General features: G+C 41.1%; 1 protein-coding gene and 1 pseudogene across 1 annotated transcript; one reads left to right on the top strand and one right to left on the bottom strand.

Moving 5' to 3' along the window:
* The first annotated feature begins 648 nt into the window (after positions 1-648).
* LOC139471972 (uncharacterized) lies at positions 649-17,362 on the top strand (annotated as a pseudogene).
* A 5,412-nt stretch (positions 17,363-22,774) lies between these two features.
* LOC139471540 (SKI/DACH domain-containing protein 1-like) lies at positions 22,775-24,142 on the bottom strand. The gene is made up of 2 exons (XM_071253919.1): positions 24,106-24,142; positions 22,775-23,205 (listed from the first exon to the last, which is right to left on the bottom strand). The coding sequence occupies exons 1-2, from the start codon at positions 24,140-24,142 to the stop codon at positions 22,775-22,777; spliced, it is 468 nt and encodes a 155-aa protein (XP_071110020.1).
* Between the last annotated feature and the right edge of the window lie 1,555 nt (positions 24,143-25,697).

Here is a 25,697-nt window from a genome sequence, read left to right as displayed (position 1 = left end):
TATGTTATATCTTAAATCAAGCATATTAAAAGTCAGAAGAAATGGGTGCATAGTCAGAAAGAAAGTAGTGGCTTGTAGTGTAACCATAGAGTTGATCATTTTTGTCATTAAACAATATATCACGTGACTAACCACAGACCCGGTAGTCCTGTGGGTACCCGGGTCCTACCTAGTACCCACCCGACCCGGGTACTGTATTCGACGTAATAAGCGCCCCGCTCTAATAAACGACCACGGCGATATTTGCTTATATATTGGCTAGTGAACAATCCCAATTAGCACCCCTTCCGATTGATTAATGTACACAAGACATATTTATTCGCGTGTAATACGTACTCGTTATATGCACACTTAATTATGGGCAATTAAATTCGGGAAAAATATATCTGTCGTACATAAACATTTCAGGCTGTCAGCATAAACCAAGAAATTAATCTTTCAACTAACTTTTTTTCACCAAAATAATATTCAATTTTGAGAGCGCCCTGGGCGATTATTACGTCGAATACAGTACCTGAGTTACCCATCCCAGCCCTATTCCTAACCATAGTGAACGCCTCAGTGGTCTAGTGGTAGAGCATCTGCCCAAAGAGCAGAATGTTCGGGGGTTTCATTCCCCATCCGTGTCATACCAAAGGATGTTAAATAATGGCACTTGTTGTTGCCCTGCCTGGTGCCCAGCATTTAGGGGATAAAACAAGGACTGGTCAGCTCAGGATACAGCGTCAGTATATTGTGTCTGAGTGGTGTATTCTGGACTGGTACAAGCAGACACACACATGCACAGCTGCCAAAATGTTGGATGCATTTTATGTATCAATCATTAATGGCTTCATAAAGAAAACTACACATTCTAAACTGTTTATCTCAGTGTAGCAGGTTAGGGTGGTGTAAATCTCACAAGTAAGACCAACACCTGATGGGGGTGAGTTGTGACCAAGAAGCCACAAGTTTATTATCAATATCAATATTCACCGTGTAACATAATTGAACAAATAATAAGTAAATAGTTATACACATTAAAATAATGCACTTATCACTGTTATTAATATAATAATTAAAATGCATTCACCACATTAATAACAATGTTCTCCATATTACTTAAACTTCATCAATGCACTTTTATATACAAGATGTATACTATACATACATGAAATATAAACAATAAAAATGTATAATATGCCTACCGAATGTGTGGCACTCAGATGATAGTAGGCAAAATCACTTGTCACTGCAGATCCATCTATAAATAACATACACATGTCACTCTAACTTAAATATAAATATCATAAAATAATATACATAGTGATCTACTGACATATTAATTAATTCTAAACCTACTATAAACATAATCTCAAATAGAATGTCATAGATAAACATACATTAATTAAAATGATATTGATTAATTTATCATGGCGAACAATATGGCGGACACAAATACTTATATATGTCGTGTTTATCATAAAAATATTATAGTACATTCACATATTAGAAAATCATAAACATGAATGGTGTGCTTTTAATCATTACTGTACTAATGACATAAATACATTCATACACTCAAATCACACAAGTATATCCTACAATGAAATAATGTTTAAGCTATACATGATGTACTAAGACAAATATTACATCCTACATAATGTTTATAATTGAGTATTAAAACTAACCCTCAGAGAAAGTTGTGAAAATCCTTGTATGTCACAATACGTGTCACAATACGTGTCTTAGGCAGTGACTGTCCAGTGCAGTTGTAGTTGACTTAGTGCTTGTGTTATATAGAAGCTTGCCCTCTAAAAGCAAGACAAAAGATTACTGTCGACCCTCGCAATAAACAAAAGTACTGACCAGCCCAAGTTCAGCTTGGAGCAATCATGCTGGAAACTGGTCCCTGACATAATCCAATTAAATACAACAACTACACTGTCTAAAACCAATACCATATATATACTACACTGTCTAAAACCAATACCATATATATGCAGATAAACTATGAAAAATGACACTGCCACATCAACATTTCCCCTACAATCCATGTCATGTTTTAAAGGGGGATAGCTCCCAATTACTTATCATTTTCGTTTTGTTGTATCAAGTAAATTTGTAAGGTGAGTTCAAATCTATTTCAAATAAACTTGTGATTCATTTTTATCCACCGGACATATAATGTGGGGGGATATAGTGGACATCTTGTTGTCTCTCTGTCCATCCGTCTGTAATCATTTCATTTTCGGAGCACAACACGAAAACATTTTAATATTTTTAAAAAAAATTGCCAGATATATCAAACAGATCCTGATGCAGTGCCTTTTGCATTTTAAGGATTTGGGGCTTTTTTATTTTTCTCGATTTCCAGAAAAACATTTTTTTACTTCTTTTCATAAGGGGATGGATTTCATTTACAAAGCACAACTTGAAAACTGTGAAACACTTTTCATCCAAACCTGGTACAGGTATTAACCAAGGGCTGAAGTGGTGCCTTCTGTTATTAACAAATTTTTAAAAATTAGATTTTTCCCTGTTTCCATGGAAACAAGTTAGACTTAGCTGAAACAGAGGTGGTGTCATTTCCGAAGCAGAACTGAAAACATATTCAACATTTTCATCCGACCATGGTACATGTATTAATCAGGGGCTGAAGTGGTGCCTTTTGCTATTGAGAAATTTTAAAAATATCTTTTTTCCTGTTTCCATGGCAACATGTTTGACTTAGAAACTAAACTCTGAAACTAAAAGGTACTCTTTCTTGAAACTCTGCACACACAAAGATCAGTTTGTCAACTGGTGCCCTTTGCTATTTAGGGATTTTAAGAATATTTTGTTTTGGTTACCATGGTAACAAGTTGACTCTGTTCATGGTGTTGTGTACCAACATAAATATACAAAGTCTCAAATCCCGATTCCATGGTATTGTTGTGATAGCTCAATAACTACTCTTGTATACAGACAAGCAGGTGAGACAGAAATTTTCTCATCAAGTTGGACTTAAAGTAAGATGATTTGATAACTGCAACCAGTGAGTATGTTCATGGTCATCTCTCTGTAATCAGTTTTGAGTGAGTGAGTGAGTGAGGTAACTTTTATATGATACCAAGTGCCGTAACCAGAGGATCAGCCAATACTTTCAGCCCAACATCATCATCTTTTGGCTGGCTGTGCGTCAGAATCGCAACTAGATATCATTATCACACTATATAATGTGAGTTTTTCTTAAACAGCAAAATTTTAAATGTTTCATTGTCAGTTCCTAATGAAATTTCTTGTCATAAAATACACAACATCATCTGCAAAACTGAAAAGATACATGCTTATCTCCTGAATTTCTAATATCTGCCTGTTTCCACGAGGAGGTTTGTAGATATTTTTTTAAACAACTCTCAAGTAAGGGAAACTCTTGTACTGAACTGTATTTGTTGGGTATATATGTATCTTCCCTGTAAATAGTGTGGTTTATTAAGAACAACTTTTTTATGAAAACATCGTAGCGTTAGACCGATTTCCCCATCAACATGCTCCATCACTATTGCGGTTTAGATCTAGATCTTTGGGCTGGAACCAGGTTGTAATATTTACAAGTTATTGTCAACTTTGACTGACAGTTTTAGGTTTAGGTTATTAATGCATGCAACTTGACTTTTCAGCCCCCTTCCTAGTGGTGCTGTTTGAAGACAGAAAGGAAAGATACATCACCGACTTGGGAGAAGTCACAACTCCTGATGATGAGCCTGTTACTTGGGAAGGGATCAAGGAGAAGATGCCAGTTGCTGCCTGGTGGCTAGAAACTGGGTATTTTTATGATGCCACCATCACCAGTGTGGTACTCCAAGGTCAGTTGGTTTTTTAAGTGTCAGGGGGTAAATTTAAATTTAGGTTAATGGAACTGTTACTAAATAAGTTATGAAACTAACTAGATCTACTACTTACAGAGTGCACACATACACATTAGGGCTGCAACAAATACACTGATTCATATCACGAATATAGGGTAACGAATACGAATATTAATGCACAATTACAATAACAAGTCAGCAGTTATGTAGTATTTATTATATTCAGTGAAACAATAACATCATATTTATTTGACATGGTTTGTTAATTATTAATAAATTATACATTTATATACTGCACTTATCCAGGTACTTGTATCTGCTCAAATGCGACAATGGCCAGTGAAAACAATACTATCAAATTAAATATTATTAGAGTGTTGTCATTGAAAGAAATCTATGCATATAATATGTTGTTATGGATATTTTTAGGTACAGGGTATGTAAATATACATGATAGCATAATCAAAAATATTCGATTCTAGTGGCCATGAATAACAAATTCAATTCATGAATGGTTACAGTTTGATTCACCGAAAACGTGAGTGCATCGTAACAGCCCTAATACGCATACAAGGTAAAGATTTAATTTTAAAAAAATTAATGTTAAATTATGACAACACTGGGAATTATAGGAATAGAGGTGTGTTACAATATACATAATCTTCCTGTGTTAGGTAGTCAACAACCTCTGCAATAATTCAAACTTGAGTGTTCGAGCACTGAGTACTTGTAAATTGCAAAACCATTTTTTACATTATTCTAGAACACAGAGCTCCAGATAAGCTGCGCATCTGCCTAAAATAAGCATCAGAAATGCAGAAATACGCAGTAAAATAAAATCCAAGCGTCTCAAATACGCAACGAACATTACAGATACGCTACAATAATAAAACTTGTGCGTATCACCAAAATATTGTGAAGAAACCCTGTGTATTCGATTAGGAAATCAGCAACTTATTTTGAAATTATAAACGGGCATTCCGTCAACCTCGCCAAACTCCACGATGACAGTTACATCATGATCATTTGCCATCACACATTCGTGTGGAAGTATGTGGTATTTTTGAGTCCTATAAAGCTCTCGAACCCACACGACACCAGTTTGCAGGGACTAGATGAATAGTGTTTTTAAATATTTAACTTAAATACCCACATGTGTAAAACTAGTGGGTAACAGAAATTTGAATACCCAGATAGAATTACTGATACCCAATGATTTTAAAATGCATGGGTAAAATACCCACAACACCAAAAGCTTATCTGGAGATCTGAGAATAAAGTGACATTTGAGTGTGTAATGATTTTGGTCAACAAACACGGACATTATCCTTATTAACTGAATGTTTAATCACAAGATCTCAACTAATTGATCTAGTTTTGGTACCTTTGTTGTTTTCCTCCAGAATCCCCATCCAAGAGGAACAAGAAGACCAGGACAGCAAAGTCACAGACCAGCGGTATATTTTGTAACTTTTAAATCATTATACATTTGGACGGGAACCATTTCACCTGAGTGCAATTTTAATGCTCTCGTTTGCAATTTATTTTTACTGTATCATGAATTATGAAGCATTGATTTGTCATCCTGTGTGATATGTATTCTTTTTTCAACAGTTCTGAAAGCGGCAAAGGAAAGTCAACAAGAACTTTGCTCAAGACTTGCTAACCAGAGGGCAAAATCTTTGTTCTCTAGCAGGGCACTCCAACCTTCCCCACCTACTAACTCCCATCAGCCTCCCCATCTACTAACTCCCCTCAGCCTCCCCATCCACTAACTCCCCTCAGCCTCCCCATCCACTAACTCCCCTCAGCCTCCCCATCCACTAACTCCCATCAGCCTCCCCATCCACTAACTCCCATCAGCCTCCCCATCCACTAACTCCCCTCAGCCTTCCCCATCTACTAACTCCCATCAGCCTCCCCATCCACTAACTCCCCTCAGCCTCCCCATCCACTAACTCCCCTCAGCCTCCCCATCCACTAACTCCCATCAGCCTCCCCATCCACTAACTCCCATCAGCCTCCCCATCCACTAACTCCCATCAGCCTCCCCATCCACTAACTCCCCTCAGCCTTCCCCATCTACTAACTCCCATCAGCCTCCCCATCCACTAACTCCCATCAGCCTCCCCATCCACTAACTCCCCTCAGCCTCCCCATCCACTAACTCCCCTCAGCCTCCCCATCCACTAACTCCCATCAGCCTCCCCATCCACCAACTCCCCTCAGCCTCCCCATCTACTAACTCCCGTCAGCCTCCCTATCCACTAACTCCCCTCAGCCTTCCCCATCTACTAACTCCCATCAGCCTCCCCATCCACTAACTCCCATCAGCCTCCCCATCCACTAACTCCCATCAGCCTCCCCATCCACTAACTCCCATCAGCCTCCCCATCCACCAACTCCCCTCAGCCTCCCCATCTACTAACTCCCGTCGGCCTCCCTATCCACTAACTCCCCTCAGCCTTCCCCATCTACTAACTCCCATCAGCCTCCCCATCCACTAACTCCCATCAGCCTCCCCATCCACTAACTCCCATCAGCCTCCCCATCCACTAACTCCCCTCAGCCTCCCCATCCACTAACTCCCCTCAGCCTCCCCATCCACTAACTCCCATCAGCCTCCCCATCTACTAACTCCCATCAGCCTTTCCCATCCACTAACTCCCCTCAGCCTCCCCATCCACTAACTCCCCTCAGCCTCCCCATCCACTAACTCCCCTCAGCCTCCCCATCTACTAACTCCCATCAGCCTTTCCCATCCACTAACTCCCCTCAGCCTTCCCCATATACTAACTCCCCTCAGCCTCCCCATCCACTAACTCCCCTCAGCCTCCCCATCCACTAACTCCCCTCAGCCTCCCCATCCACTAACTCCCATCAGCCTTCCCCATCTACTAACTCCCATCAGCCTCCCCATCTACTAACTCCCATCAGCCTCCCCATCCACTAACTCCCCTCAGCCTTTCCCATCCACTAACTCCCCTCAGCCTCCCCATCCACTAACTCCCTTCAGCCTCCCCATCCACTAACTCCCCTCAGCCTCCCCATCCACTAACTCCCATCAGCCTCCCCATCTACTAACTCCCATCAGCCTTTCCCATCCACTAACTCCCCTCAGCCTCCCCATCCACTAACTCCCCTCAGCCTCCCCATCCACTAACTCCCCTCAGCCTCCCCATCCACTAACTCCCCTCAGCCTCCCCATCTACTAACTCCCATCAGCCTTTCCCATCCACTAACTCCCCTCAGCCTTCCCCATATACTAACTCCCCTCAGCCTCCCCATCCACTAACTCCCCTCAGCCTCCCCATCCACTAACTCCCCTCAGCCTCCCCATCCACTAACTCCCATCAGCCTTCCCCATCTACTAACTCCCATCAGCCTCCCCATCTACTAACTCCCATCAGCCTCCCCATCCACTAACTCCCCTCAGCCTTTCCCATCCACTAACTCCCCTCAGCCTCCCCATCCACTAACTCCCCTCAGCCTCCCCATCCACTAACTCCCCTCAGCCTCCCCATCCACTAACTCCCATCAGCCTCCCCATCTACTAACTCCCCTCAGCCTTTCCCATCTACTAACTCATCTCAGCCTTCCCCATCTACTAACTCCCCTCAGCCTTTCCCATCCACTAACTCCCCCATCCACTAACTCCCCTCAGCCTCCCCATCTACTAACTCATCTCAGCCTTCCCCATCCACTGACTCGCCTCAGCCTTCCCCATCCACCAACTCACCGCAGCCTTCCCAGTCACTTTACTCATCTCTGCCTTCTCTCTCACGTCAACCTTCCCATTAACTGCACTCTCCTTCAAACCACTCCCACAGGCTACATGAATTAACGTCTTACTGACTGTTTAATGTGCAAAAACAAAATGTGAACACGTTCTAAATCACCTGTTTCGATTTGGCAATGTGATAGTTTGTGTAACGTCACCTATATTCGTGAGTCTGTTCCACGAAACTACTTGTAGCATAATGGCTTAAATCTGCCTTGTATGGCTACAAAATTGCATCTAGTCCATCTAAATGCATTGTATACTGCTACATAGACGTGACACGAAGTAAAATAACTTCTGTCACAGGGGAGTGCAATTTCCCCAGGTTCCACCGACCGTATCCTCATGCGAGAGACTACTTCAGGTATGACGTCACTTTGTTGACAGTTTGATCGGTTGTAGAAATTCTGAGGCGAGAGAGTGATTGCCGGTTCGATCCAAGAGATGTGAGTTGACATTCAAGTATTTTATATTTCTTGTACATTTCTTTAGTAAATGAAATACTGAAAAGAATAATTATATTCTTGTAATGTAAATACTGTTATTGTGCAATTCTTAATTGAAAAATTATTCTTGAAAAGTTAAATAATTAAAACTGTGTGGTTGGTGGTATTGGGAGTGTTCCACAATTCGCTACCCACCCCTTGAACCGTTACACCACCCTTGCATTTCCTAACCAGCCTTGCCTTCCCCAGCCTTCCCGACCCAACACCCCCACGCACAACAATGGCCTGTCACCACCACAACCTACAACCCCTTTCAACACACATGACAACAGTCCCCCACCCTTCAACTAACTGCCAAAGAACCTGGCTCATTTACGGCTCTTCTAAGAAGCTGCGAAGACTACTCCTTGAAAGAAGTGCAGCTACAAACCACACAGTCAGAACTTAACCTTTGGCGGGACAGAGCCCTTAAGGCCGAAGAAGAACTCCGTGAACTTCAGACAAATGTGCCAGGTTTGTCGAAACAAAGATGCTTGAAAATATTCAGTTGCTATTCATATTATATTCAATACCAGTATAATAAATGGAAATCTTATGTTAAAATAAAATTAAATGCTAAGTAAATAAAATATATAAATAACATAAAAAATAAATCTTCAGCTTGCTATCCTGCTTGTTCACAATACTATGTAGCCCATAGAATTATTTTTTATTGTTTAATATTTTGCAGACACAACAACTAAGCCGCAAGGATACAAGCGCCTTCGTGGTGTACAAGTGCCAAAATGCCGTTATGTAAGTAAATGAATATACTGTTTATATCTTTCTAAGACATTTCAGCTTCTGAAATTGAACAAAACTCACTTGTCATAGCATCCAGTTTTTTTACATCACTACTGCATGTCATTTGAATTGCTTATAATTTTGGGGTGAACAGGTTCAGCTCAGGGGAGATGACAAACTTCCATCAGGCTACCAATTGCTGACCCAAGGAGCCAGCCTGGCCGTTCCCATCACTTGGTATGCCCATGTGATGGGAAAGTGTGGCAATGTGGGAGAAAGCTGCAAACTGAAACGATTCATGGACAGACTTTTTTTAACCCTCCGACGTTGGGCAAGGCACTGCCGCCATGTTCAAGAGAAAACAGGCTGTTGTATTGCAGGCTCTAGGGAGAAAGTATTATCTAACCACTCAAATTCTCCATCATGAAGAAATTATAAATACCCCCAGAAAGCAGTATTACAGAATTACAAATACACTGATAAAGGATATCTATTCTACTCAAAAGAAGTTAAGGATCAACCAATTCTTTCGTAATGGTAAAGTAAATCTGTCATGACATGAGTGATAAACTATAGTAATATGAAAGAATCAGGTGATCCTTAACTTCTTTTGAGTAGTATACTTTAAATATTAAATACAACAATGACATTTAATATGCCAACAATATTTCAAATGATTTGTTATTTTGCAGTTTTTGCCACCGAGTGGCTGAAGTTATTACCCAATCAGTTTTCTGACGCACTGAGTAAGAAGATATGTACAGTGAGGAATGCATTCAAGCGAATGAGCCAAGGTAAGTTTATATCACGATCAGTAATTTTGTAGCAAAAACAGTTTTTAATGCGTCTTCTTGACATTCTATAATTTTCATTATAAGTTTGTCACAGATTAACAATAATATTTGATCCCATTTCAGTCCCGAGAAGGACTGCCTGCTTGCCATGAAGATCCAGTGTAGACTTGGAATTCAGCTACCCATGCTTGCTGTAAATGGTGGCTCATGCTGTGTTGGGATGAGCATTGTCATGATGCAAAATGGCGCCTGGTCACCCCCTGGTGTTTGGCAAAATGTCACCTAGTATTTGGAAAAATGGCGCCTGCTTTTTGGCAAAATGTCACCTAGTATTTGGTACAATGGCGCCTGGTGTTTGGCAAAATGTCACCTAGTATTTGGCACAATGGCGCCTGCTTTTTGGCAAAATGTCACCTATTATTTTTGGCAAAATGTCACCTAGTATTTGGCACAATGGCGCCTGGTGTTTGCAGAGTTAAGTAAGATCTAGTTGTGATAATGCACACCATGTTGTTGTCAATATGAACAAAAGATCTATTCCTCCACATGCATGTGAGCTGGCCACCGAAACTGTCAACTTCTTGTATGCAACATATGGCGCCATGACACTCATTCCATTGCTGATGCACGCTGATCCGCTCCTCTCTCCTTTGAAGTAGGAAACAGGATTCATCATTTAACCACTTCGCCAACGTTGGTATGGAAAGTACTTATGAAAATGTTGTTACCTATGGAAGCCTTTTAGGGCCATATGTTTTTATATATTTTTTCGATACTATTTCAACTTAGTTTCTTGAAATTTCAAGATACTATACTTCTGTTTCAAGAAGTTGAAATTTCAAGATACTATCTTGAAAACATGATGCTATCTTGAAATTTCAAGATAGTATCCTAAGTTGAAATTTCAAGAAACTAAGTTAAAAATTTCAAGATACAGAAGTTGAAATTTCAAGATACTATCTTGGATACATGATACTATCTTGAAATTTCAACTTAGTATCTTGAAATTTCAACTAAGTATCTTGAAATTTCAAGATAGTATCGGAAAAAAACAAATAAAAAAACAAATAGCCCTAAAAGGCTTCCGTAGTTACCATCTCTGCTTTTCATATTTTGGAGAGTATACCCTCTGTCTTTTTCTTCTTTTCGGGAAAGGTTTCACACAAAGTGCTCAGATAATTCAGCCAGAAATGGAATCACATGAGATCATGAACTTCTGAAAACTTCAAATAAAGAGAATACTATGCATCTTTGTTATTTCATTTTTGACAGTACAGGTTTGGCAAGGATGTTTCAGGGACACATTAATACTTCTGAGATGTTGTTAGACTAGATTATGATGTAATCACATCTTTTGTATTACTGAAAATGATGGAAAGGTAAAGTGTCTCTGAAACATCTTTGTAATGGGGACTTCCTAAGAAGGTTTGCCGGGTTCAAAGCATATTTAATTACCCCTGATAGGTTAGTGAAGATGCTTCGGAGACTTCCTTGCAAGTGTTGCGGGTTGGATGCTTCAGATGCATCTTTGATTACCTAATAATAGTTTGTGGAGACTATTCGGGAACTTCCTTGCAAGTGTTGCGGGAGGGGGATGCATTAGAAACAACTTAGATTATGTAACAAAAGTTTGTGGAGAATAATCAGTGACTTCCTAAAGTGGGTTTGCCAAGATGGTTCAAAGCATATTTAATTATCTCAGGTTAGTTCTGAGGAAGTATCGGAGACTACTTCAGTAGGTATTCTAATGTAGTCCTTGATACTTCTCGGCAAACTGCAAGTTGGAGTAGTTTGCCGAGATGGTGTGGAGACATTTGCCGGGAATATCTAGAGACGTCCTTAAGACCCTGCGGAGAAGGTAAGAATGTGCCTTGCGGGGAATGATTAAGGTGGTCTCGGATGCATCTTTTCGGGCCTTTTTCTTTCAAGGGAGGGAATCGACTTTGCCACTCTTCAGTGAGTAAGGAACTGAGCTGTTCACAGTTGTTGATTTGAAACTTAGATGAGATTATTCAGTTCCTTCTTTGTGAGTATCTTCTCCTCGCTAAGCCTACAGCTTCTTGTGACAGAGATGGGTTGTACCCCACACCAACATGACTGTTTGGGTACAGTTTGAATAGAAGTGTCATCCTTCACATCTGAGGAGTTGATGGCCTCTGGGTTGTAACTGATGGTAGAGAACTGTACAACAGGCATGCTTGGTCAATTCTCCAATTTATGCTCCTCAAATGTCATCCTATTCTCCTTGAAGTTGCCTGACCATCTGCAAGTATTCAGAAACATGTCTGTATCAAGAACTAGTTTAACCAGGTTATATATTTTGTAATATGTGGCACATATATGCAACAATGCTATTAAATTTCGGCCGATAGTGGTAGCCTCCCTAATAACCACATACAGCTGTAAACTAACTAAACATGGAATTTTGAGGTATCTGATTTGATATTACATACCAGATTGGTCAGGATACGTCCGTATAATGAATAAATAGATATGTAGAAAACTATATATGTACAAGTAATATGATTGGTAAAACAATGCATAAAACTATATGACACACTAACCTGCGAGTTCATCTACAGCTAAAAATATCTGAGCCCCAGATAGCTTTTTGAGCAATTGCGTTTTTACTCTAGGGTTTCTATTTTGTTTGGGTTATTTGTATAGGAGAAATCATTTCTCCTCGGGATTACCTGCGATTGTAAACCCTGACATGAGGTGACATACCGAGGGGGCCGTAGTCATGTCACCTAGGTATGTCACCGAATGTCAGGGTTTACAATCGCTGGTAATCCCGAGGAGAAATGGTTTGTTCAAGTTATAAACCGACTCATCGCATAGACAACGTTTTTAATAGAATAACTGTAATAAAAACTCTCAAATGTATAACCTGTATCGGAGATGAAATGCCGCCTGCAGTCGTGAACTCGGTTCAATGAAACCGGTGACCTCAGCACGTGGGTCTCGCAATGGCACGAAATCTGCACGTGCGTCTCGTAGGCTGTTCGTAGTTTTTGTTCTATCAGTGAGTGAGTGAGTGAGTTAATGTTTATAGTCACATCGGCAATATTTCAGCCATATCGTTACTAAATCAAGTTTGACATGAATCATATATAAATAAAGACAGTTAAATCTGTCGACGAAGGACAGTAAAAACACTAGACTATCACAGATGTAGATTTAAAACTAGCATATCATCATAAAATTGGAACAATTCAAAACAGCACACAATAAAAAAAGGCTATAGATCACCAATAACCAAAGGTAGGTCACCATACTAGGTACCATGGGGACTTACGATACTTCTGCTACCTACATGGTAACCCAGCAGGATTTACACCATCGCTCTGGCTACTGGTGATTGTCAGTGAGTTTTAGCCACATCATTTGCGTAACTAATATTTTTTCACTGATTTATTCATCAGTCTATTGGGGTTTTCCCACAATTAGTGAACATTTTAAGATTTAAAAAAAATGAAATAATGTTTTGGACGTAAATAAATATTTAGGCTTGACTCGTAAATTAGCTCGTTATTGTGTTTCGGAAATTAGCATTGTAGGCAAAGCTTCATTGGATATTTACGCGAGCTTTTTTTATACATTTGAGATTTTCAATCTATGCACGCGTTTCTGTACACAAGTTAATTGAAAGTATTTGGGTTTTGAATATTTTGGGAGGATATTTACGCAAATACACTCCTTATATGTAGCTCTGCACAATACACAATGTTTCCCGATTTATCAAATCAGAAATGTACTACACAAGATGTCCTAATTTTAATCATTATTACTAGAAATCATCCATATGAATGTAAAACCGTGTTGTATCGGGCTTTCTTACTGATTCGGGAAGGTTATTATATGTCATAAGCAAGAGGAGGGTTTTCAGCTGATCAACAACTCAAAGCCGGAATAAGTTATCCTTTCTCTCTCCACTGTTCTTACAGACGGTAGCCCAGTCTCTTGTCACACTAGGGGGCACGGGTGGCCCAGTCGTCCAAGGCGCCGCGATTCGCTGTGCAGAGTTGCGTCCCTTGGGCACGACAGAAACCTATGATTGTGGGTTCGAATCCCGGTTCGCCCCGATTATGTTTCTAGGTTTGTCAGCACCATGCCCGTGCTCGTGGGTTTCACCGAAGTGGTAAACGTCTTAGACCTGCATCACTTCGGGCTTTCCTCCCACATTAAGCTGACACGCCGCGAAATAACTGGAATATTGTTAAAAGCGGCGTTAAACCCAACTCACTCACTAACTCACCCTTGTCACACTCAATTGCGTCAGCTAGCAAATTGACCCACGGCAGCTGAGGGCAGTATAAGACAGCCAGGTAGAAGCCGGTGCATTGTGCCCCTTTAACAAATAGTAATGACATCATTTGGACGCCATATCCTCCATGTCTAGAGATATTAAGAAAGATTTCAAAATGTATACCAACAACATCGTGCAACCAATGTGACCAATTGAAACCCCGTTGGGATTCTGAGTTAGATTTGGCCTCCAGTAAATAATGCTTATCATATAAGGCAACTTAATGGATCAGATGGTGAGACTTGGTGACTTGGTTCATTGCATGTCATCATACACCAAAATGTCTGTTGACAACGAGTTGGCCGTGCACATGCTTTACAAATCCTGCAATCGACCGAAATCTGCAAGGCAGTTTACTAACCGGATTTTGATTGGACTATGCATAGACTCTTAATCCTCCTGAATTTCAGTTATGCGATAAATGGGAAGCTATGTCCACTTGCCCGACGAAATGAAAGACAATATTAATGACCAACATATATTGTCCACATATCATTAATGACCAACATGTATTGTCCACATATCATTAATGACCAGCATGTATTGTCCACATATCATTAATAACCAGCATGTATCGTCCACATATCATTAATGACCAACATGTATTGTCCACATATCATTAATGACCAACATGTATTGTCCACATATCATTAATGACCAACATGTATTGTCCACATATCATTAATGACCAACATGTATTGTCCACATATGATTAATGACCAACGTGTATTGTCCACATATCATTAATGACTAGCATGTATTGTCCACATATCATTAATGACCAACATGTATTGTCCACATATCATTAATGACCAACGTGTATTGTCCACATATCATTAATGACTAGCATGTATTGTCCACATATCAGTAATGACCAACATGTATTGTCCACATATCAGTAATGACCAACATGTATTGTCCACTTATCATTAATGACCAGCATGTATTGTCCACATATCATTCAGAACTACGTATGGACGTTTCCTTTTGTGAAAGAGTTAAAATATAACAAATACTGAGTGAATTTGGTTTTACGCCGCTTTGAACAGTATATCAGTCATATCCCGGCGTTACTGCTGGATAATAGAGCAGGGACCAACCTTCCCCACAGTGAGTGAGTGAGTTTGGTTTAACGCCGCTTTTAACAGTATTCCAGTCATATCACGGCGTGTCAGCTTAATGTGGGAGGAAAGCCCGAAGTGATGCAGGTCTCAGGCGTTTACCACTTCGGTGAAACCTACGAGCACGGGTATGATGCTGACAAACCTAGAAACATAATCGGGGCGAACCGGGATTCGCACCCACAATCATAGGTATCTGGCGTGTCCAAGGGACGCAACTCTGCACAGCGAATCGCGGCGCCTTATTGGAATGCTTATTATATCACAAAACCTGCGTGCTGACTTAGGAAAAATAGAGTAAATAAACAATAACCAAAACTCTTTAAATCGAGTTATGTGTCGAAAACATGACGAAAATCACTCTTATTTCATTTTCAAATTATAACACAACTGAAGACAATGTATCATCAAAAGAGTTGACCACAACCACCATTTTCTAGTCTGTTGGGTACAAAGGTGACTAACGGGATCGGGTGGTCAGGCTCGCTGACTTGGTTGAAGCATGTCATCTATCCCAGTTGCGTGGATCGATGCTCATGATGTCAATCACAGGATTGTCTGGTCCAGACTCCATTATTTACCGACCGCCGTCATATAGCTGGAATATTGCTAAGTGCGGCGTAACACAACAAACCTACCAACTAACCCAAACGTAAAGAAAATCTTAAGCTCGTTCGCTCGCTCACTCATTCACTCACTCACTCAACCACATACCCATTTTTTGAGATTTTAATTATGATTCTACTAAAAACTCAAAGGCACCTTATTTGTGCAAAAAAACACTTGGAGGGGTGCTTAGCCAATTCTTTGTGTATACATGTATACACACATTGATATATCTGATCGAAACGACATTTCACGAGCATGAGTCACACGTGCGCATGTTGTATCTGGGGACAATTATCAACAATTGTGAAATGGCCCGGGAACTTAAAGGTCAGCACAAAAGGAATACGTAATACATCACTGTTTTTAATGACTCTGAACTTTAGTCTCCTACATTCCATGGAGTCCATATTCCTTGCCACACAATGCCAGTTTGTTCGTAGTTCACTGGAGCTTTTCGCCATGACGCACCAAGAAGAACGCCTGCTGTTTCTATTAGCATTTCTCTGTCCCTTACATGTTTTCCCAGAACGTGTGTCCATGGATACGGAATATACAGTTCCAGCACAATACGCGAGTACCATTGAGGAAAACGAAGATGTTCAAGATTTGGCTTCAGCAACAGATACACACAATGGCGCAACGAAACAAGATACAATGGATGATGTGACGATTGGAGCGTTTGATCATGAGCCTTCATTTCAGATACTGACCCTCAGAACAGAAGTGGGGCAAGACTCATATTCCTTCCAGTTGGTGTACACATCTCACAATGGTATCACCATCCGAGTGGCGGAGAAGGCATCAAGTGGTTTTATTGACATTTTGAAGGAAAATGACTTTCAGAACTCTTTCGAAGACGGCCAGGGCGTTGTCAGCGCAACATCGGGTACTCCACGGTTTGAAGTGCTGTTTGAAAGTTGTGATAGACGATGGCAAAGCAAGGTTTTCGTCAATGTAAAGAACACGACTCAACTCAGAGTTCAACCGCTTCTCCTGAGAACCAACATTGAAAACGAAGTTGTGTTTAACAAAGGTGAAACTGTAGAAATCCAAGTACAAACTGCTAAGAGGATTGAAAGCGGACATCCTTTTGACAACGGCGGTATAGTCTACGGTATGTATTCATTCAGTAGAAACGATAGCAACACTGTGTTTGACGCCGGTTCGAACTTCCCTGGTATAATTCAGAAAGGCAGTTCCAAAGAATTTGTTGATTACGATGAACACACTTTAATCATCAACCGTGACGGCGAGGACTATGAAGGAGCTGCCTACGTTGGTATGTACATGCACACGAGAGGTCCACTAGAGGCGTATGGCAACGAACAAATTATAACTGTCAGAATGATGAATCACAGGACACCATATTCTGAAGGTTCTCTTGGCTTTTTGAGAGTTGGACATATTCCTTGGAATTCTTATTGTAGAGAGGGGCTAACTTGCGCAACATTTGCAAGCATCGTTGGTAACGATCCTGAAGACATAACATTATGGAAACATCATGATGATGGTCGGAACCAAATGATGGACGTTCCATTCCATAAATACAGATATGAGTATGTTGTTGTGAAGAGGTTTTATCTGCCCAATATATCCAGGTCCGATGCAGGGACGTACACCTACAGAGGTACAGACGCTACTGGCAGTGTTGTCGAGAAGGACTTTGAACTGAATGTGCTTGTTCGTTAGGAACAACTCTTGTTTTGGAAGTCACACAAGACACGTTGGTTGTCCGGTGTAGCGCAAGAAAAATACCCTCAGAAATTGTGTTTGCTAATACTTTCAGTTATGGGGATCCTGGCGGTTTGTGTTTGCTGAAAAACCAGCGGTTTCCATGGTTACATGCATTACATCAATGACATCATCTTGGCTGTCTTGACCATATATGTTCTTCACAGAGACACTGACACAATCGTGCGCCTTGCAAGGGGTCGTGTGATGGAAATCGCGGTGTACAAATAAATGATACTTATACAACGACATGATTAGACATACGTTGCAACTCTTTTCACGGAAGGGACAGTTTTTGTCAAGGACGTTTTGACTGATCTGGCTTCTTATTGGCTTCACCTGTGGAAATAATAATCAGATGATAACCATTATTATTCTGTCATGGATGTCAAATATCCGTTCAATAACATTTAATTGCATTTTCGTTGTACTTGTCATTCCTGCATTCTGATAAGCTGAATTCGTCACGTGTTATTGCATTCATTTCCCAATGCATGTAAAAACATTAAGCCACGCCCACCGAAGCGAACTACTTTCTTTACGGAATGTCGAGGAATCCAAGTTGCAGTCAGTTCCCTTTCTGTTCACCTGTATCATCATGAAGTTATCAGGCCTCGTAACATCTTAGTGTTATTTATCGGTATCAAACGTACGAACAACAAAACAAAACAACAACAACTTACACACTCACTGCGCAAACAACGGCATCGGACAATCACAGTTCTCCAGATTTCATGCCTTCAGGCTTCCTGTTCTCAAGAAACTTAGGTTTGATTCTGGCGTTTACTGTTTTAAACAGCCACCTTCTCTTTGACCTAACTGTTCATAATAACTACTCTTATTCTTCGCGTCTCCTGCCTTTATTGACAGGTCCTATGAACTTTGTTTGATGTTACTCTCTGTTGATTGGCTACTTTGACTTTGTGGGCGTGTCAAGTTATATATCAAATAATCACCTCATATATGTCACTCATGTCACAGTTCGGTTCATACGCCTGGAATGTTTTATCATTCTCATCATATTTGTCTTCTTTGATTTAGATACTAGTTTTTTTTATTAAACTATGGTTGATAAGACGTGTTTCGTTGTTGAATTTAATCATATTGATTGACAGTGTGTATTTTTCGGCTCATTCAGGTATAGATCGAAAAACCGATGTACAAACGTTGGTAAGAATCCGCGGTGCTCAGTTGCGCCTCCTAGATGTGGAAGGATCCGCTGATAACGGGTTCGAACCCCAGATTGCACCCAATAATGATCATGAGTAATCGTACGTTTCACCAAAGTGCTAAACGACTGATACCTGGGTCACAAACCGATGTACAAACGTTGGTAAGAATCCGCGGTGCTCAGTTGCGTCTCCTAGATGTGGAAGGATCCGCTGATAACGGGTTCGAATCTCAGATTGCACCCAATAATGATCATGACTACTCGTGGGTTTCACCAAAGTGCTAAACGACTGATACCTGGGTCACAAACCGATGTACAAACGTTGGTAAGAATCCGCGGTGCTCAGTTGCGTCTCCTAGATGTGGAAGGATCCGCTGATAACGGGTTCGAATCTCAGATTGCACCCAATAATGATCATGACTACTCGTGGGTTTCACCAAAGTGCTAAACGTCTGATACCTGGGTCACGTTTGGCGCGAACAGTTATCAAGGGAACAAGAGTTGACAAGAACATTGTCTGTAGATACAGAGTGTTGTCCGGTGTGAACTGAACTAATGAACGATCTCACTTGATTACAACTGAAATTATTATTTCGCAACCTTATAAATTCATGGCAAGTGACTCCATGGTATTTGTATGGCTAACTAAGAAATTTATTTTGCGTATACATTTTCGTCAAAGATGTATATAGATTTATAAACGTTTTGTTTTACATAAACCTAAAATCAGGTCACATCCACTTGTGGACTATGCTTCCTGTGTGTCTGATAACAGTGAGCAGGGCTTGTGTTGTTTTCCTTTAGGCCGCCAAGTCTCTGCACTTGCACACAGCAGACGAAATTCAAGATAATCATAATCGTTTTATGTTTTTAACAAGATCAGCAAATGCGCTCTCGTGTCACTTTCAGGTATGGGAATCCTGGCGGGTTGTGTTTGCTGATAAACCAGCGGTTTGCTTTGTTACATGCATTACATCAAGTCACTTGCACACAGCAGACTAAATTCAAGACTATCATAATCGTTTTATGTCTCAACAAGATCAGTAAATGCGCTCTCGTGTCACTAGATTTTCTGGTCTATCATTTGATTGTTTGGTTTGTTTACAGGAGCACTGCTGTGCAGCGTCAGACAAGAAACAAACACTTAGTTTTTTAAGCAAATTGTGTGAGTTGCGGGTTCTAACGGTTGAGCAGGACATGCCTACCCATTTCACGAAACCTGGTTTCATCACGGCGATCAGCGATCAATTTACTTAATTTTCACCGCTGTTCCACCGTTAACGCCTGAACAAATATACTTCGGTGGATAATCGAGACTGGTTATTCTCTGGCGTCGACGATTTCATATAATTGAATTATTGCGTTGAACCATATAACTGAAGTTATTCATGTTGATGTATTTATTTACACCTATTTACATTGTGCACACCGGTTTCTATGTTTATAAACGAATATGGAAGCCAATTCTAAATATACTGAACAAAATAGGTTAGGGATCATGAAAATTGGGGGGGGGTGTCCTTTTAGGAAATTGTGTAATATTCATGATCCCTAACTTTTTTTGTTCAGCATGCAAATCCCATTCTGACACTTCTGACTCAGTGTGCGGCTATCACATATATCCTTCCTCCGCAACCTGTTGCCACGCGTGTATCCAACACTTTGCTGAGAACTGAAAGATAACGTTTGACATTATCACTGATATGCATATTGGTCCATAATTATACAATTAATATTTATATTTTTAGCTCTGTAATTTCATGTAATTACAAAAAGGATAGGTCAGGAATAAAAATGATTAAACATACACACGATTCGAGAGAGTGCGAACATGACACTGTTAATACACACACAATGGTATGATTAAACGTATGCATATTTATGTGTACATTAACGCTTGGTCTCATTAAATACAATATTTTGATAGCAACAAGCAACTACATTTCACATGAAAAGGAGCTCCGGTGAGATGGGAGTTTAACAAATCTAGACTTGCTTCAATTAGGGCTATAGCAGTAAGGGCTGGGCAGTTTGATAATAATATCACACGACTCATACTCAAAGGTTGTTTAATCACTGTTATATTCAATATTATAATAACATGCCTGTGTGGATGCCCATGTGAAAATGAATATCACTTTTTTCTTGAATTATAATGCCATTAGAACGTCATTGTGTAACAATATTTTATCAGGAGCTCAATTCACGATCCAAACAATTCTCAATGGTGATATGTCATGTTCATTAGTACACAGCATATGTATATTCAAAAGTGTGTAAAACTATAGTTTGTCAAAGAGATTTGAGTAACATGTCTATTAACTATAATTTATACACATATACATCTCATATTTTACGTTTGTGGTTGTACCATTTAGAACCTATCCCAAGATGACTGGGAGACATCATTTATCACAGCAATAGTTTATGTAATTATATTTATTTCTGATGTTTCTATCTCCATGGAAGTTTCGCACTGTGTGTGCACGCTATTTGTTTTAATATTTACACTCGTCCGCTGTCTGTATCAATGATTATGGAAAGGGCATTGTAAGTTAGATATTTTTTGCCTAATCCATTTGAACTTTTAAGTCATTAAAATATGTTCGTAACAAAACAAAGTTTAAAATTAACATATCGTTTCTAGTGTCAACACAATCGGGTAATGAGCTAGCGTGTAGCAGAGTTGCGTCCATTACATGTTGTCTGGTTTGTTTACATGCCGCCGTCGCATGGCAGGAGTACGGCTGTGCAGCGTCGGGCAACAAACAAACACTAACTTTTTAAATGCTGTTTGTATTTGTGTCAGGTGGTACCGGTTTGGAAGGACCGGCTCCCCATTTTATGAACATCTGGGCCCACTTGCACAAAGCGATCTTAGCGCTAAGATGATCGTAACTCCCATACTTTAACATAGGCTTACAATAGTTGTAGCGCTAAGATCGCTTCGTGCAAGTGGGCCCTGGTCTCAACACCGATTTTCAGTGATCAATTAAAATAAGTTTCACCGCCGTTTCGCCTTTCAAGCCCAGTGTATTCTGTCTCGTCGAATACTCGTTATTTTCCGGCGTTGATGTTTTAAATCTACATGGGAAGGATCAATATTGTGAACATTTCTGTAACGCGTACTGTAAAAAATAAATTGAAACATAATAATTTTTATATTTCTTCTTTATTTCAACCATAACAACTTGTTGACGCCATGACCGACATCATCAATAACATAGACTTCGTAGGACAGTGTTCAGGCACACCTCTGTGACGTTGTTCTGACGGTATCAGCCAAGGTCCTCAAACAGAAACTGAAACAGAGACAGTCGAGGCCGAAAAGTGAGTGAATAGAATATACTTAAGGGAAGTAGTACAGTTATGCTCCTTTGACAAAACCCATACTGGTGACACCAAGACCAAGAATGATAATCAGGGTGAATCTGGAATTCGAACCCGTGGCCATTGAATCCTGGCAGGACTAAGGGATGCAACTCTGCACAAGATGCGGAGCATTAGACGACGAGTAAGCCGTACCCCCGACTGAATCAGGGGGACCATAGTATGAGTGAGTGGGGACAATCGAGAGCAGGTCCTTTATACGTCGAGTACGGTACAATGTACAATGTAGCGAATAGCCTCTTGTGGCGAACCGAACTCAACTTCCCCCGAACTAGTTACTAATGTTGCTTCGGATATAACGAACATAATGTATGACCCTTGTGGTTCGTTACATCACGAGATAACTGCACTTGGCGATGAAGAGAGTGAGCCTTCATTCTGTTGGAGATAGTGTATATGGTTGTATAAAGGTGAGCTACGCGCCCTTTTGGCCAGGATTACAGTAGTATCTCGGCCGGGGACGCAGATGTGTGTTCCACATATTGTGAAGATGCTTTGGGTCGAAACTGAATAAGGTATGACGAGCAAATTCTTAAACATCTATTTCACCTCGTGCAGATCCGGGTTAGAATTGATCTTCAGCACTCCACGTTTCCGTTAGAGACATTGATTGATGCATGTCATCGTATCCCAGTGGCTTAGATCGATGCTGATGTCAATCACTGGATTGTTTGGTCCAGACTATTATTTTCAGACTGGCGTCATACAGCTGGAATATTGCTGAGTGCGGCGTTAAGCAAGAAACAAACCACTATGGTACCCCTAACTGGACGTTTAGATATTCGAGATCTAAGATACAGATAACTTACTTATTTTCCGCCTGTAGTGAGGACGATGGGGAGGTAGTTGGTGTGGCTGTGACTGCCGCCGCCGCCGTGGGAGATGGGCACAGGGATTGGGATAGGGTAGTCCTCGGATGAAGATTCGGAAGACTCAGAAGACCCTCCACAGCTGGAGCATCCGCTGGACTCGGAGGAACCGGAAGACCCACCGCCGGAGGAGTGATGGTGGTGGACGATGATCTCCTCGCTGCTGCTGGAGCTCTCGCTCTCGCTCTCGCTGCTGCTACTGCTGCTACCACCGCTGCTGCTGCTGCTGCTGCCGTGATGATGATGATGATGTCCGTGACCGTGTCTGTGGCGATGGTGTCTGTGATGACGGTGGTGGTGATGGTGGTGATGATGCCTGTGACGGCGGTGATGGTGATGATGATGGTGAGAGTAGACCAGTGCCACTAAGGCTGAAATACAGGAGGGGGTTAGTTGTATGAGTGAGTGAATTTGGTGTAACGCCGCTTTCAACAATAGTTATATCACTCACAGAATGTCAGCTTAGCATGAAGAGTGAGTGAGTGAATTGGTTTTGACGCCAATTTGAACAGGATCCCAGCTATATCATTGAGTGTCGGCTTAATGTGAGAGGAAAGCCCGAAGTGATGCAGGTCTCAGACGTTTGACACATTGGTTAAATCCACAAGTCGTGGCATGGTGCTGACAGACCTAGAAACACAATTGGGGTGAACTAGAATTCGAACCAACGATCATAGGTTTCTGGCGTGCCCAAGTGACGAAAGTCTGCACAGCGATTTGAGTGCGATTTGACTGGGCCACCCGTTCCTCCCGTGCCAACCTCAAAGTATGAAAACTATACGTTGCGAGGACCAGTCCTTGTTTTAGCCCCTTAATGCCGTGCGCCAGACAGGGTAACAACAAGTACCAACTTTTAACGTGTTTTGGTATGACGCGGCCGGGGATCGAACCCCGGACCTTCCACTCTCCAGGCGGACGCTCTACCACTAGACGACCACGGAGGCGGTCTCCGTAAAATCATGAGGGTCAGTGAGAAAAAAACCATAATAAATATATGGAACATTTGCATTTTCTGGAAAACTAACATGTTTAACTCATCTCGTTTTCACTCATGAAATAACTGTCAGGTCACGAGAGGTCAAATACTCTCTCTATGTTCTTCCACGGCATAACATAACATACAGTACAGGACTGGTTCGGGTAACTGGTTAAAGCGTCCAAATCGACCGGGTTAGATTCCCAACATAGGTAGAATTGTAAATCCAGCAGTGCTTAAGCTGGGGTATATTATATAAATAGATCCGAATTTACAGTGAAAACAAAACACCTACCAGTCAGCAGAAGGGCCACAATTATTGCTTTGTTCATTGTCAGTGTAGATCCCGTGAACAGCTTTGAATGCCGTTCGATTTTTTTTTCGTCATTTATATATCTAACTAAACCGACCCCCGTTGCTGCGAAACGTCATGATGGTGTCTACGCCTATAGGTCATCCCGTGTGGTCAAGGCAGTGGGCGGGCTCGGTGTGGTCAGTTATGTCTGCCCGCTGGTCATACGACCTAATCCTCTCGACGGGGATACAGATCGCAATTAAAATCGCTGAGCGCGTGCCCATCAGCTTGACGCGAAGGATTAAGAAGCGTCTTAGCATACCAAAACCACAGCATAACTGTTACTTGTTTCATATTTTGACATATTTTACAAGCCTCGACGTGACCATTGTGGGCACAGCCTATTAAGAGTTGCGTCCCTTAACAATTCCAGGATTCGTTGATGGGAGATCAAATCCCTGTATTAGCCCCCATATTTCTAAGCAAAAATTATTTTTACAACGTCGGGGTAAATTATTTGATATTTTCCAAATTACTTCTATCTAAATAAGTATTCCAAAACCGCCGTCATATAGCTGTAAAGGTCGTGCAGGAATATTCGTTTGACCCTTTGTGACCTGTTTTGAGTAATATATATAACCGATTGGTAATTTTCACTAACCCACTGACCCATCAAAAAGGAGGGACGAGTCAACCTGTGACCCTATATCGCCTAAAAGTATCTTTACTGGGTGGCGTTAGTGCGGCAGCTGTTTTTCATTTGATGATGTCACACTTAACTTTATGTTTCTTTATGCATTGTGTAAATCTGTATGCGCTTTTGTAAATATATACATGTATACATAAAAGTAATATGGCCAGTGACATTGGTACAAAAACATATTCTACATTTTTACCTGGAATTTCTAAAATCCGTTACATACTGAACCACAAGAGAAACGTCACCCCAAGTAACATTGCATGAAAAGTTGTCATTTAAATATTTGGGTTCTTTTTGACAAAGTTTCTAAAATTTAACATTACCCCCAAAGCAGATGACAATAAAACCGATCGCCCAAAAGCATCACGGCAACGGCCTTGGTTCCCCCATTTCTTGCCCTATTTATAAAAATCCACCCAGATCGGATAACAAACATTCGTTATTGAATTGCTACCACATACCAAGATTGACAAGAAATCAGCGACGCCAAACCCTTGGACGATGGCAGGCTGGACAATCCGCCTGGCAAGTAGCCAATGCATTTAAAGTCTACGTCAGGACCATATACAGGCTCCAGCAACGGTGCCAGACCACCAACACCACAGATGACCGACCACGTAGTGGAAGACCGAGGGTCAACTTCCGACGTCAGGATCGATAGATCGTGCAACAAAATCGCTTTGTTACTGCTGCGGAAACTGCTCGACAGACCATGGGGACACACCAGCGACACATTAGTGCGGACACCGTGCGTCGGCGATTGACGAGCAGACACTTCCACTGTCACAGGCCACATCGAGGACCCATTCTGACACCACGTCACCGCCGGGACCGTCTTCAAACGGGCAACACAGCAACAGTATTGGCGCCACCAGCAGTGGAGAAGAGTCCT

This window comes from Haliotis cracherodii, unplaced genomic scaffold (genome assembly GCF_022045235.1).
Source record: "Haliotis cracherodii isolate W230 unplaced genomic scaffold, xgHalCrac1.p SCAF_23, whole genome shotgun sequence".
Lineage (NCBI taxonomy): Eukaryota > Metazoa > Mollusca > Gastropoda > Lepetellida > Haliotidae > Haliotis > Haliotis cracherodii.
This window is presented reverse-complemented; position numbering and strand designations above follow the sequence as displayed.